Source organism: Protomyctophum parallelum (genome assembly GCF_964188405.1).
Source record: "Protomyctophum parallelum genome assembly, chromosome: 15".
Classification (NCBI taxonomy): domain Eukaryota; kingdom Metazoa; phylum Chordata; class Actinopteri; order Myctophiformes; family Myctophidae; genus Protomyctophum; species Protomyctophum parallelum.
In genome coordinates, this window is record NC_139710.1 from 14,054,886 (window position 1) to 14,067,121 (window position 12,236).

Here is a 12,236-nt window from a genome sequence, read left to right on the forward strand (position 1 = left end):
ATCATTTCCCCGTTTAGCTGATAGGTTTTCCAGACCCTCAGCTCGGCTTTAATGCGTCGGCGTTTGGATGCAGTCGCTCTGCGGCTCGGATAGCCAGCATATCTCCTCCTGTCTCAGCATGGTTTGATGTAAGGGGGATTTCAACAGGGTAGCCGACCATTCTGTGATCACTAATTTCTTCCAGCTGAGAATAAGCCCACTTTCAAGCCAAGAAAGCCTATATCACGAAAGATATTTCCGAACAATTTCATCTATGGACTAGGAAAGCTTCGAGCCTCCGGATTAAAAGAAGAATAAGAAGTAAAGGAGGGGGAAAAAAACTATTGCTCTAGGCGAGAGAGCTTTGGCTTACTCGGTTTTGGGGAGAAATCGTCTTGGACAACGGCGGAGGCAACATGAAAGTTGTTTCGGCTGTGATGCTGTTGGCCGTTTTTTGGAGCCGGGAGTTGGAGCCAGTGCTCTCCGATTCAATCATCCACATTGGTAAGTTACTGCGCCTTTCTGCTACTATGCATCGCCATAGCCATGCAGGCTCACTGTGCGTCTGAAATTGAATAGACTGCACATGTTTTTCTTTTGCATTCATATATTGGTATTATGTTATCATGGGGGAAAACACCCGAACTGTCTATTACATCTCCACATCTCTTTTATTATGCGCCATGCAGTGTGCGCACCCTGAAGTTGGCAGCTCAAGCTGTATTGGGGGTCTTTTGGCAATACACTGCTTATGTAAGCTCGCCTCTATCTCCCCGAATTGCTCCATAGATATTCCCACCGTGTTATGCAATTCAGATATTATATGAACAGTAACACGTTCTAAATCGATCATAGCCCACTCTCACGCGGCCAATCACAATAAATGTGACAACCGTCAATGCCTAGCCTACCAAAATGGGCTCAATACTATGTGCGAGTTGTCCGTGTCGTGTGTCTGGTCATTGGCGGTGGGTTGCGCGATATTTAAACAGGTGGTTTGGGTGGCGTAATGCTGTCCCGCATGGCAAAGGGATTTGTACTGTAGGTGCGGGGGGCGATTTACTGTTTGACTTGAAGTTGAAGCTAATTAATCGAATTGCATTCCATATAGGCTATTCTCGTTATAGAACGTTTGCAAGCCACTTATCCTATACGGTTGCCTTCAACCACCACGGGCAAAGTGTGGCACTGTTGTGTTGAGTCAGTGTGATTTCGACATCGGGGATGTATCCTATATCCTTTACATACGATATGTGGCAGCTCTTCTGGCAACGTCGGTGAGGGGAGGGGGAGAGAGAGGGCGACAAACAGCGAGCATGTCTTGCAGGCAGAGAACGCGAGGTGGTGGTGGGCACACATATTATAGTTGGACAGCTCGGTGGCCTCCCTCAAATGGGCGACAGAGCAGGGAGACCGGGAGAGAGTAGTGTGACGTGCGTAACATGCCCCAAATTCACTAGAACACAGGAACTTACATCTATATCAAAACGTTTTTTTTTGGGAGGACCCCTCTGGGCAGTGCATGCAATCATACAGAGATGTTCACTTAAAAAAATGAATGGTTATTATTAAAGATGGGTCTTACATTTCTGAGGTTATCAAATCAATTTCTGTAGACCTACGTTTTGTGTTTTAATGGCTGAAACTCTTTTGAAAAAAAATTCTGCATGATAAAAGTAAATGATAAAAGTAACAAACTCCCCAAATTCACCAGAACACAGGAAACTGTTATTAAAACGTTTCTGGAGGAAGACCCCACGCTTGAGGAGTCCTCTCCCACCCCCCCCCCCCCCCCCCCCCCCCCAAAATCTCCTGGATTCTCACAGTCCAATGTTGGCTGCCCTGGTCTGTGGACAGGGACGGATTAACTCCCACGAGGGCCAGTATTTTGGGGGGGCCATATCGCACACGCATGGAATTTCTGAGGTTTTCCATTTTTTTGACCTAAATGTAACACAATCAACAGCCAATGAAGGTCCCCAGGAGCTCTTCTCAGGGCCTCAAACCCAGTACGGCACAATCCAGTTTCCCCTGAGGGCCAACGGCCCCTGGGCCGAGGCCCCACCAGTCCAATGGCTAATTTGTCTGTCTGTGGAGACCTCTCGTGCCGACCGCACATGGCCCGAGGATGTTACACACACATTTAAGACATGCACACAGGCTACTCAAACACATGCACACAGTGGCAGGGACACAGCATGTTATTAGCTCACCGATCTAAGCCACCGCATTATGCTGCTGCCAAGATGTGAGCACTATAACGCATTTCTGTTTGAACTAGTTAGACCCTCGTGAGGCCCTCGCCTGCTGATTTACGGAACACAGCGCGGCCCGTTTGGCAGGCGGAGCATGCAGTTTGCCTACAGCCGGATGGGCTGTAGGCCTAGTTCTTTCTGGGCTGCAGACCAAGGTGATGTTTCATATTAGGCTGCTATGACATATGACAGCAGTTTGGCCAAGTGAATAGGATTTATGCAGGTCAAGTTGACTGCTAATATGTGTTATCCAATTTGTGAACAATACACAGGGCTAAAACCAGGCAAAGTTCCAAGAAAAATGTATTCTGACACCTTTACATGCGAGATGACATGACACAAATAACACTTAAAGGACCTCCGGCCTCTGTACCATTTTTGTCTACTCACTTTGTGTCTCAGAGGAGAGCTGACTGGGCTGTGGACATTTCTGCCTATAGTGATATCATCGATGGGGAAGGGGAATCCAAGCTTATAGAAACGGCATGCTTTCTAATATTTCTTTCTACTATCCACTCCTCGGATTTGCATAGCCTGGTTAACCACCCCCCCTTGAAATTGCATTTCCATTCATTTGTGTGGAGTCTGAACCCTGCTAATGCATGGTTGGCTGCTGGAGTACAGCGTTGACAGACAACCCGACGTCATCTCCAGTCTCCAACTTTAAGGCTTGACCCCGTCTTATCGTTGCTTGAAGCTATAATTGGTAATTGTATTTACTGCCAGCCGTGTTGCTCGGCGTTGGCATTGCCTTGGGGTGGTAAGAATTTACTATTCTGTCCATATTGGATTGCAACTCGAACAGGGCTGAGTCGGCTCTAGTAAACTTCGTAACGTTCGACACAGCAACTCGCGTTTTGCCCAACTGTCATAGGCCTATAGACATTATAAAGCATTACATAAACATTGATGGCTGCTCAAATAAGGCTCAATCATTTTGTACTTGTACGTGTATCAGCCACAGGCCAGCAGCAGCGGGTGTAGTAAGTGAGTCTAGATTCTTGAGGTGCCTGCCTGGTAGAGCAATGTTAGTTTCTTGATAACTGGGTCTACATTATTGGGTCACTAGGTCTAGATTAGCACAAGCCAATTAACCTTACTGGGCTTATTATGTAACATTCACTTCTCTTGTGTGTTATTTTGATTTGGCTAATTAATCCGTTGCACAGATGCCTATGCTATAGTACACACAGTAGAACTAATAGGCGAGAGAATGGTTTGCCACTGAGCACAATTATTGTTATTTTATGTGTGTCCACAAACAGGATTTTACTTTAGAGAAGAATCCAAGTTTTATAATTGTTTTTTGCTGGTCATCAGAGTCTAGTGCCATATAGTCTAAGCCACAGATTAGTAATGCAAACACTTCAGGTTTTATAACCTAAAACCCATATAACATACTATGTTTGAGACAGCAGAATATTTATTGTATTTTGCTATACCTTTATGTCAGTTCATACTGTAAATGTAGCCTGCTGCATTAACTTGATTAATGATTACTAGAGAAGTACACCAAATCACCTCCAGTTTACACAGAGGTCCAGGAAAGACACAGAAAAGTGGGGGTAAATTCAGTTACATAGATAATGAGCGAGCTTGGCTTGCCCTCTTAACCCCGTAGTGGAAGCCAGGCAACTGTGTGATGTCCAATTAGTAGGGAAGTCAGCAAAAGCCGCATGTAGTGGAAAATCTCATTTTTTCTCCCTTGCTAAGTTGGTAGATATTGTATAGAAACATCCTGTAAGCAGTAGCCTATGATTTTGGTAAATTGTTTTCATGGGATAAACGTGTGTGTGTGTGTGTGTGTGTTGCACACACACACACACACACACACACACACACACACACACACACACACACCTGTGTTTGTGTATGTTCTGGAAGAAGTGCAAGTGGGCGGTTCGTTGCTGCTATTTCAATCATGTAGGCCCCGCATTAGTTCTTTAATCAATAGTTCATTTCCCTGCTGACCACAAGTCCTGCGAATAACATCAAAAGGTTATCGCCCCAAAAACAACACCTCTCTCTCATTCCTCATCTGTCTCTTTTCCATGCTTCCTCAGCAAGTGATGGAAATGCCAGACAAACCCTGAAACCTTTGCTCACCGAAACCAATTGAAAGCCAATTATGAAGTTTACATTAGGTTATTTCTTTAAACCGGCAGCCAAACCGTGTATTGAATGTGCAAGTATTAATGCGGGGTTACTATATTCAGCACTGGCGTCACAAGTATTCCCTGTTTAATCTCTTCTGCTGCTGAAGAGGGAGACAGACAGACAGACAGACAGATAGTCCACGTGCGACGCGTGCATGTGTCAAAGAGGGACAGAGTAAGAGGAAGGAAAATACAGAGAGAAGAGAGGTGGAAAGATAAGAAGCAGTGCCATCTCTCGCAGCCCGTATCTCTGTACTGGAAACTATCAACCTTTCTTTCTCTATTGTTAGCATTCTCTGAGGCACTGAACAGCAGCAAACCTCAACCTTTTTTAACTTGCAGACATTACATATAATTGCGCTGATGGATTGTGGCACATCCCTCTACTGTATTTCTCTCTCTCTCTCTCTCTCTCTCTCTCTCTCTCTTCTAATGATCAGCATGCAGATGGGGGGAGCCTGCGTGCCTCTCATCTACCACAGCACCGTGCGCTGCATGGCAATGCAGTGCCATGCAGTGCCACGCACATGCATTTTGCGCGCGTGTGTGTGTGTGATAGAGAGAGAGGAAGTGAGAGATGAGTGAAATATTTTTGTTTTATTTATTATTTTAAAGTTTTTACATACGATTACATACAACGTCAATGCAAAGACGAGAAGTTGCGCAAACATGTGCGGTGCAAGCATGGTGACGCGAATGAAGCAAACGGCCGCCTGGTATCTTCGCCCCGGCTGTAAAAATCCAACTGAAGCAATCTTCGCTTTCTCCCGACTCCACACATTGCGTCCTGAGTCCTGACAGCTAATCAGCGTTGATGTTGTCCGGAACCCCGGAAATGTTTTGGTTGTTTGGTTTTATCCAGTTCCAACTGAACTAACCGACGGGACTTGGCAACGGTGGAAAAAAACAATATACAATCCATTTGTAAAAACGTAGAAAATAAAGGATATAGTAGCAGGGAATGTGTAAGTGAAGATTGAAACTTGTGACTGCTTGCCAGAGAGGTCAGATAGGGTCTAAATTAGCTTGCTTTGCTTGCTGTTATATTGAGCCCGATGTAAAATGTTGAACTTGATTAAATAATGTCTTGTACAGGACGAAGAGGAGTTGATTGCTTTGAGTGCCTCCGTCTAATACAGATCTGAAAGAGTGAAATCTATCAGCCACTCATGGCAGGGCTAGATACAGTATGCACATGTGTTGATGTTTAGAGTGCATCAGAAAATGTGGAAACACATCAGCTAGTTAGATGCATACACACTGCACAGCCAAACGTCAGGGTTAAATGAGCACTGAGTGTTTTGCTGTGCACACACACACCAGCATAATCTCTCTCTCTTTCTAGGTTTCTGTCTGTCTGTCTCTCTCATACACACATACAGTATGCACGCACAATGAGCCCATTATGACAATCATCGGAGGATCACATAGCATATGTTTTAGGAGCTCAATGCTTGGTAGATTAATTTGCATCATTCATAGCTTTTCAATCAATTTAAATGTCAGATTCAGATTCAAAATGGCATTGTGTGGATAACAACCTACTGTATGTGATGTCTCTTCTCCATTCACAAACTTACTCCACTAATAATGCTTTGTTTTCTGAACCAAGGTAAACCTCTAGTAGTACACAAGTTAATTCATATAGAGTACTGGAAATTGTGGAAAACATTAGAATCACTTGATATTGACTATTAAAAAGAATTTGCCATATACAAGTTACACAAATAATACATGGCAGGTAAGTAATACTGAAAGATGAAAAACTGTTCTGTGAGTCCGTTTCTGCTGACATGGCTGTTGCACAGAATCATTTTTTTAAATGTTGCCCTTATGTATTTCTCTGGTTGACAGACCAAATTAAACAATCGTCAGTTTAAAAAGTACACAAACACTTTCTCCCGAAAAGCTGATTGGAGAGATAAGGTTTTGGCAGCTACCTTCAGCCTTTGAACTTGCATCATAAAGGAACTCAATATGTAATTTCTTTAGACAATGAGTTGATTTTAAGTAACCCTATTCTTAGAGAAACAGACTTGAGTTAAAATGTACTTGGATCGCTTTTTCTATCAACACCAAATCTCTTCGCCAAAATTCGCCGTTCTACAAGCTCACAATGCGCCACAACGCGACACATTGTGAGTTTGTACATCTGCTATTTTTAGCTAATGTTCCCCCTCAAACCCCATTTGGGCCAGGGTGCTTCCTCTCTGTGACAGCGTGTGTCAGGAGACAGGAGAGGAAAGTCAACATTTGTGTGAGATGAGTGAGCATTGCAAAAATAAATGGAAGAACTGCATACGTGAGACCCAGAAAAAAATGTCTATTGGCAATTCTTGTGTCTGCTGACAGTCCATTCAGTGTTCTATAATGAGGCAGATCTGCGGAAGACGGTTGGACTGGATGATATTTGTTTGTTTAAAATACAGGAGGATTGGTGTCCAAGGAAGGAGGCGGACGAGAAGGATCCTGCTCTCACATAGAAGCAGTGTTTCTTTTCTTGTTGCAGTTTCTCTGTTCACTCTTGGGAGGAAATGAGAGCGAGAGAGAGGGCAATAACGAGATCTGTGGCTTAGGGAGAAGCGAGAGAGATTTCAGTTTTTGGGATGCTGAACAAAGAGTGGAGAGATTGGGAAAATAAATGTGTCCTGGCGTAACTTGGTTCTTCTTTGGCAATGATGCCATTTCTATGGAGAAGGAATTCTAAGCATCTCTGTTTCTGAATGGCTGTTCCTCTCCAGTTTTGTTTACCCGTTTCACAGTTGTCATCACCACTTCCTTTTTAGAACTACCACCTACTGTGTTTGTGCACGCGTGTGTGTGTGTTTTGTGTGGATGTGTACATATCATGACAATGGTCTGAAAGTATTTGCAATTGCATGCATACATGTGTGGCAATAAACTGATCAAGGGCTTGAAAAGTGCGTCTGCGACTGTGCGTGTGCGTGCGACTGCTTGTGTGTGTCAACTCGTAACACTGGCTTATTGGGGTGCTGCTGGCCTAGTGGTTCAGAGGCATGCCACATATAGGCTCTGGCCTGACAGCGTGTCGTGTGTTCGAGTCCCGTTCATGATGACCTTTGCTGCATGCCTCTCCCTGTCTCTTTCCTGTCTGTCTTCACTGTAACTATCAATAAAGGCACAAAAGCCAAATACTAATCTTTAAAAACTAAAAACATGATCATCAGGTATTATTAACAGTTTCCGTGCTTTGAATGGATTCCTCCAGGTTAATGTCGCTGCCATATCGGACATACGCAACTTTTGTTTTATGTGTTTAATCCGCCGTAATGTAATAAATAAAAATAAAATCCTTCTTCGCCGCGGAGAAAGAGACTAGATGCATTTGTTTTGACGGAGAAACCGGAAATCGTCACATGCTGTGGGCTGCTAGGGCTTCTGGGAAATTGAGGCCAATGCAAACGAATGGGGTTCAACACCTCATGGAGGAGGGTCCTGTGCTGCGTCTTCCGGGTGTACCAAGATGGCGGGTGGTGCTGCCGTTCATAACAAACGGGGAGCTTTTTTCGCTCGATTTTCGCGGATTAAAAGCCCACATAATTCAGCGTATGCTCTAAAGGTAATACAACAATCTCGGCAGTGAAGGGGGGTTGATTAAAAGTCTGGTAAATCGTTTTCCGCAGTCAAACTGTTAATATTTAAGGAGGAAGATTTTTTTTCAAAAAAGTGTACAGTATTTGTTTAAAAAAAAAATTGTGGACACGCCCACCAGTTCATTAAGTATGCTTGGCTTGCCTGGTGGGTGGTGATCCACCTGAACTGAAGCCGCACCCACAGCTGTTGCTGTATGATAAAGGGGGAGGGGTTAGGGGAGGGGATGGTTTTTTTCATTGGCATGTTTGACTGTCAAGGTTTCAGCCTCCAGGAAGAAACCCTAAATTCAGATGGCAGTGATGTAATTAGGTTTTCAATGTAATGGGTGCCGGGACCCAGGGGTGGTCTTTTAGATGGGTCCCAGGGACATTTTATGAGTCCTACTTCAACAACGTTAGAGTACAGTTCGTACTGAGTACAGTATTGCATCATAATGTCCTTTGAGATATGTATAGTTGCGTGTTGACAGATGTGCTGGGCCATGTTCTTTTCTCTGTGGAGATTTAGGTGTGTGTGTGTGTGTGTGTGTGTGTGTGTGTGTGTGTGTGTGTGTGTGTGTGTGTGTGTGTGTGTGTGTGTGTGTGTGTGTGTGTGTGTGTGTGTGTGTGTGTGTGTGTGTGTGTGTGTGTGTGTGTGTGTGTGTGTGTGTGAGTGATCGAGAGCATGTTGGCATCCTCTTGTGAAAGGGAGAGAGTGAGAGCACCCGTGACAACTGTACTGTACCTAGGCAGTGATGCAGAACAAGAGGGAGAGAGAGAGAGGGGGGGCAGTCGATGGAATGAGAAACAATTGTATGTTTCCCTAAGTATGTTTGTCTGCATTTGTGTGTGTGTGACTGTGTGCGTCAGAGCTAGACTGACATGAGGCTTTGAGAAGAGGCATGATCGCTGGTGTGAGACTGACTGCAGATGTACAGTAGCGTGTGAGAGACAGCTGCAGCAAGCGGTGGTGCAGGTAGAGCAGGCCAGATGCTCAGATCTGTGTGTGTGTGTATGTGTGTGTGTGTGTGTGTGCGTGTGCGCTCACGTCTGTCTCTTTTTGTGCTTGCAAGTGTGTACAGACATGCACATTCTGAATGTCTTCAATCATCTTGATTTGCATACTTCTTTTAATTTCAAAACCATGCAAGGCACCAACCTGCACATCAGGAGCAATTAGGGGTTCAGAGTCTTGCTCAAGGACACTTCGACACTAACTCTGGGGGAGACCGGGTTCGAACTGGGAATCTTGCGGTTGCCATCCGGTCACTCTACCCCTGAGCCACTGTCGCCCCAGATAATGACCTATTATTCTGTTTATGAAATCACAATCTTTATTTAGCTCATTAGCTCAAGTTGGCTGCACAGCTCTGGGCTAGTTGAATCAACAGGGACTAGCTAATGTCTCAGTCAGACAACCCCACGATTTCCAGGGAAACAACACAACACTCCCAAAAAAGGTTTTTATTTTGAGAGCGAATTGTGCTGAAAATCTGCTGTTTTCTCTATCAGTGGGTCGCAGGGTTACGTTAAATAACTCTTTTGGGTCTCAAGCTGAAAAGTTAGTGTGTCATTGTTGTTGCTCTGTTTTCAGTTTGGAATTATTATTTTTGAGTGGTGCGACCACTCTTATAGACAGCTATGTGGGTCCCTCCCTGGCTGGCTGGCTAGCTGGCTGGCTGTGTCTGAGCACGAAAATGCGTTTGGTTGGTTTTCACCACCAAGTGTCACTGTTGCACAGCCTAACATACACACACATTGACTGTGTATATATGATGATTTCGGGTGTGACAGTACAGTACAGTAGAGGGACCCCCTGGGGACCCCCACACGGTAACAGTCATTTCTCAACCATATCGGACGTGGGGCGGCTCGCCGGAACCGGGCCGCCCCCTGGGGACGTTCCTGTGGGTCTGGATATTCCAGGGACCCCCCGGGGACCCCCACACGGAGTTGCACCACTCACTTAGCACGGGTGTTATTTTAAATCCTGCTAGTAAAAAAAAATACATACTGTTTTCTGGTGGGCTATTTATTTATTTTGTAAGTTGGAGGCTTACATACTGTACATGATTTCTTGCCCTTCAGTAATTCTTCTGAAATAAGAAGCATGACATTTCACAACTATTTCCAGCTCTCTAGGCATCCTCAACCCCCCCGCACTAGTAGGCAGAATTCAACGTGATATTCCATTACTATTATTATTCAGAAAAGGGAGATAATGCGAATTATGCTGAACAAACAATGAAATGCAGTCAAGTGATATTCTAGTCTGCATTCACATGCAATGAGTTCAATTCATCTATATAATCATGCTAATGATGGTAGAAACTTCAAAGCAATGCATAATGTTCCGGCCAAGGACTGTGTGTGTGTGTGTGTGTGTGTGTGTGTGTGTGTGTGTGTGTGTGTGTGTGTGTGTGTGTGTGTGTGTGTGTGTGTGTGTGTGTGTGTGTGTGTGTGTGTGTGTGTGTGTGTGTGTGTGTGTGTGTGTGTGTTTGGCCGTCCGTGCGTTTGTGTGTTTGGGAGCACTTGTGTTGATGTCCATTTGAACCTACAGTATTTGATGTCTGTAAAGTCTATTTGTGTATGTATTTTATTCTATTGTTACAGTTCACTGGCTCTCCATAGCTGACCCCCCCCCCCCCTCTCTCTCTTTCAATGTGTTGCATAGCCCCTCGCCCTCTCATTCTCTTTTATTGTGCCATTCTGTCAGTCTTCATGCTCACTCTCCCCTGACACAAACACTGTCTGTACTGCGTTTCACTGGGGCAGAAAGCTCATTGTGTGTTTATGTTTATATCCATTTGTTTTTTTGCATGAATCTCCTGTGTATGTGCGTGCGTGCTTGTGTGTATTTGTTTATGTGCATGCATGCATGCGTGCGTGTGTGCGTGCATGGGCATGACGACACATTGAAGTCAGACAACACACTCCATATTTGGGTGTAGCTGCATTGGGAACTCCTTGTGGTTATGGTCGAGTCATTGTGACATGAGCGTGACGACGTGGTCCGTCCTCCGGCCGGTCCATTCAAATCCCGCCTCTCTCTTATGCATGAATTGTAGCCTCTGCGATTTGGAAATTGCAGTAGTTCATATTTAGATACAATATATACGCCATTACGCCTTGGAGCGCGCACACACACACACACACACAGATACAAATTATACAAATACAAATGAATGACGGCTGAAATCGCGATGCATCGTTCGCTGCGTGTCTGTATCGGTAAAATCCATGGTTTCATCGTTTGTTTCATGTTGTATTACACCCTACTCTGAGTCTGACATTTCATCTTCCGCAGCGCTTTGAGTGAACCCAACCTATACGTGCAGACTACAAAGTAACTATGCAGAACCCACAACTACAGACATTGACCCATGGATTAAAAATGCAAAGGAAGCACCATTCATAGCTTCATGAAATCCCTGTCTGAGTGTCCGTTGATCAGTTTTTGTCACTGTAGCACGCTGAGTCATAATGATCCACAGCAGTTTGCTCTTCTTGCCGAGACTGAGTCCGACGCTATTGATATAATTTTGTAACAACACTGCTGGGTGTATTGCTTGCGTTTAAAACAACTGTTTTTTTTTCACTGTTTCACAACTTTTCATTGTGCATGCAGCTTGTCTGTCTGCTGCTGTTCTCTCAGAGAGAGAAGCCTAATTTAACAGTTTCCGTGCTTTGAATGGATTACTCCAGGTTAATGTCGCTGCCATATCGGACATACGCGACTTTTGTTTTATGTGTTTAATCCGCCGCAATGTAAAAAATAAATAGAAACTCCGTCTTCGCCGCGGAGAAAGAGAGTAGGTGCATCTGTTTTGAAGAGGAAAACGGAAATCGTCACATGCTGTGGGCTGCTAGGGCTTCTGGGAAATTGAGGCCAACGCAAACGAATGGGGTTCAACGCCTCATGGAGGAGGGTCCTGTGCTGCGTCTTCCGGGTGTACCAAGATGGCGGGTGGTCCGGCCGTTCATAACAAACGGGGGAAGCTTTTTTCGCTCGATTTTCGCGGATTAAAAGCCCAAATAATTCAGCGTATGCTCTAAAGGTAATACAACAATCTCGGCAGTGAAGGGGGGTTGATTAAAAGTCTGGTAAATCGTTTTCCGCAGTCAAACTGTTAAACATCGCAGCACGACGTGTGCCTAAAATAGTAGACACACAAGCTCACAAGATGTCATGGATGTGACGCATTATGAGTTATTATGAGTAGGTCTGCTATGTTTTTACAACATTTTGGCCA

At 44.6% G+C, this 12,236-nt stretch overlaps 1 protein-coding gene across 2 annotated transcripts in view; it reads left to right on the forward strand.

The window, feature by feature from the left end:
- Positions 1-371: 371 nt before the first annotated feature.
- grid2 (glutamate receptor, ionotropic, delta 2) overlaps positions 372-12,236 on the forward strand; it is a 765,355-nt gene continuing 753,490 nt past the window's right edge. For both annotated transcript variants that reach the window (XM_083784600.1, XM_083784599.1), the window contains exon 1: positions 372-483. In XM_083784600.1, coding sequence (XP_083640726.1) covers positions 396-483 — 88 coding nt within the window. In that variant the 5' untranslated portion in view covers positions 372-395. The remainder of the gene's footprint in view (positions 484-12,236) is intronic.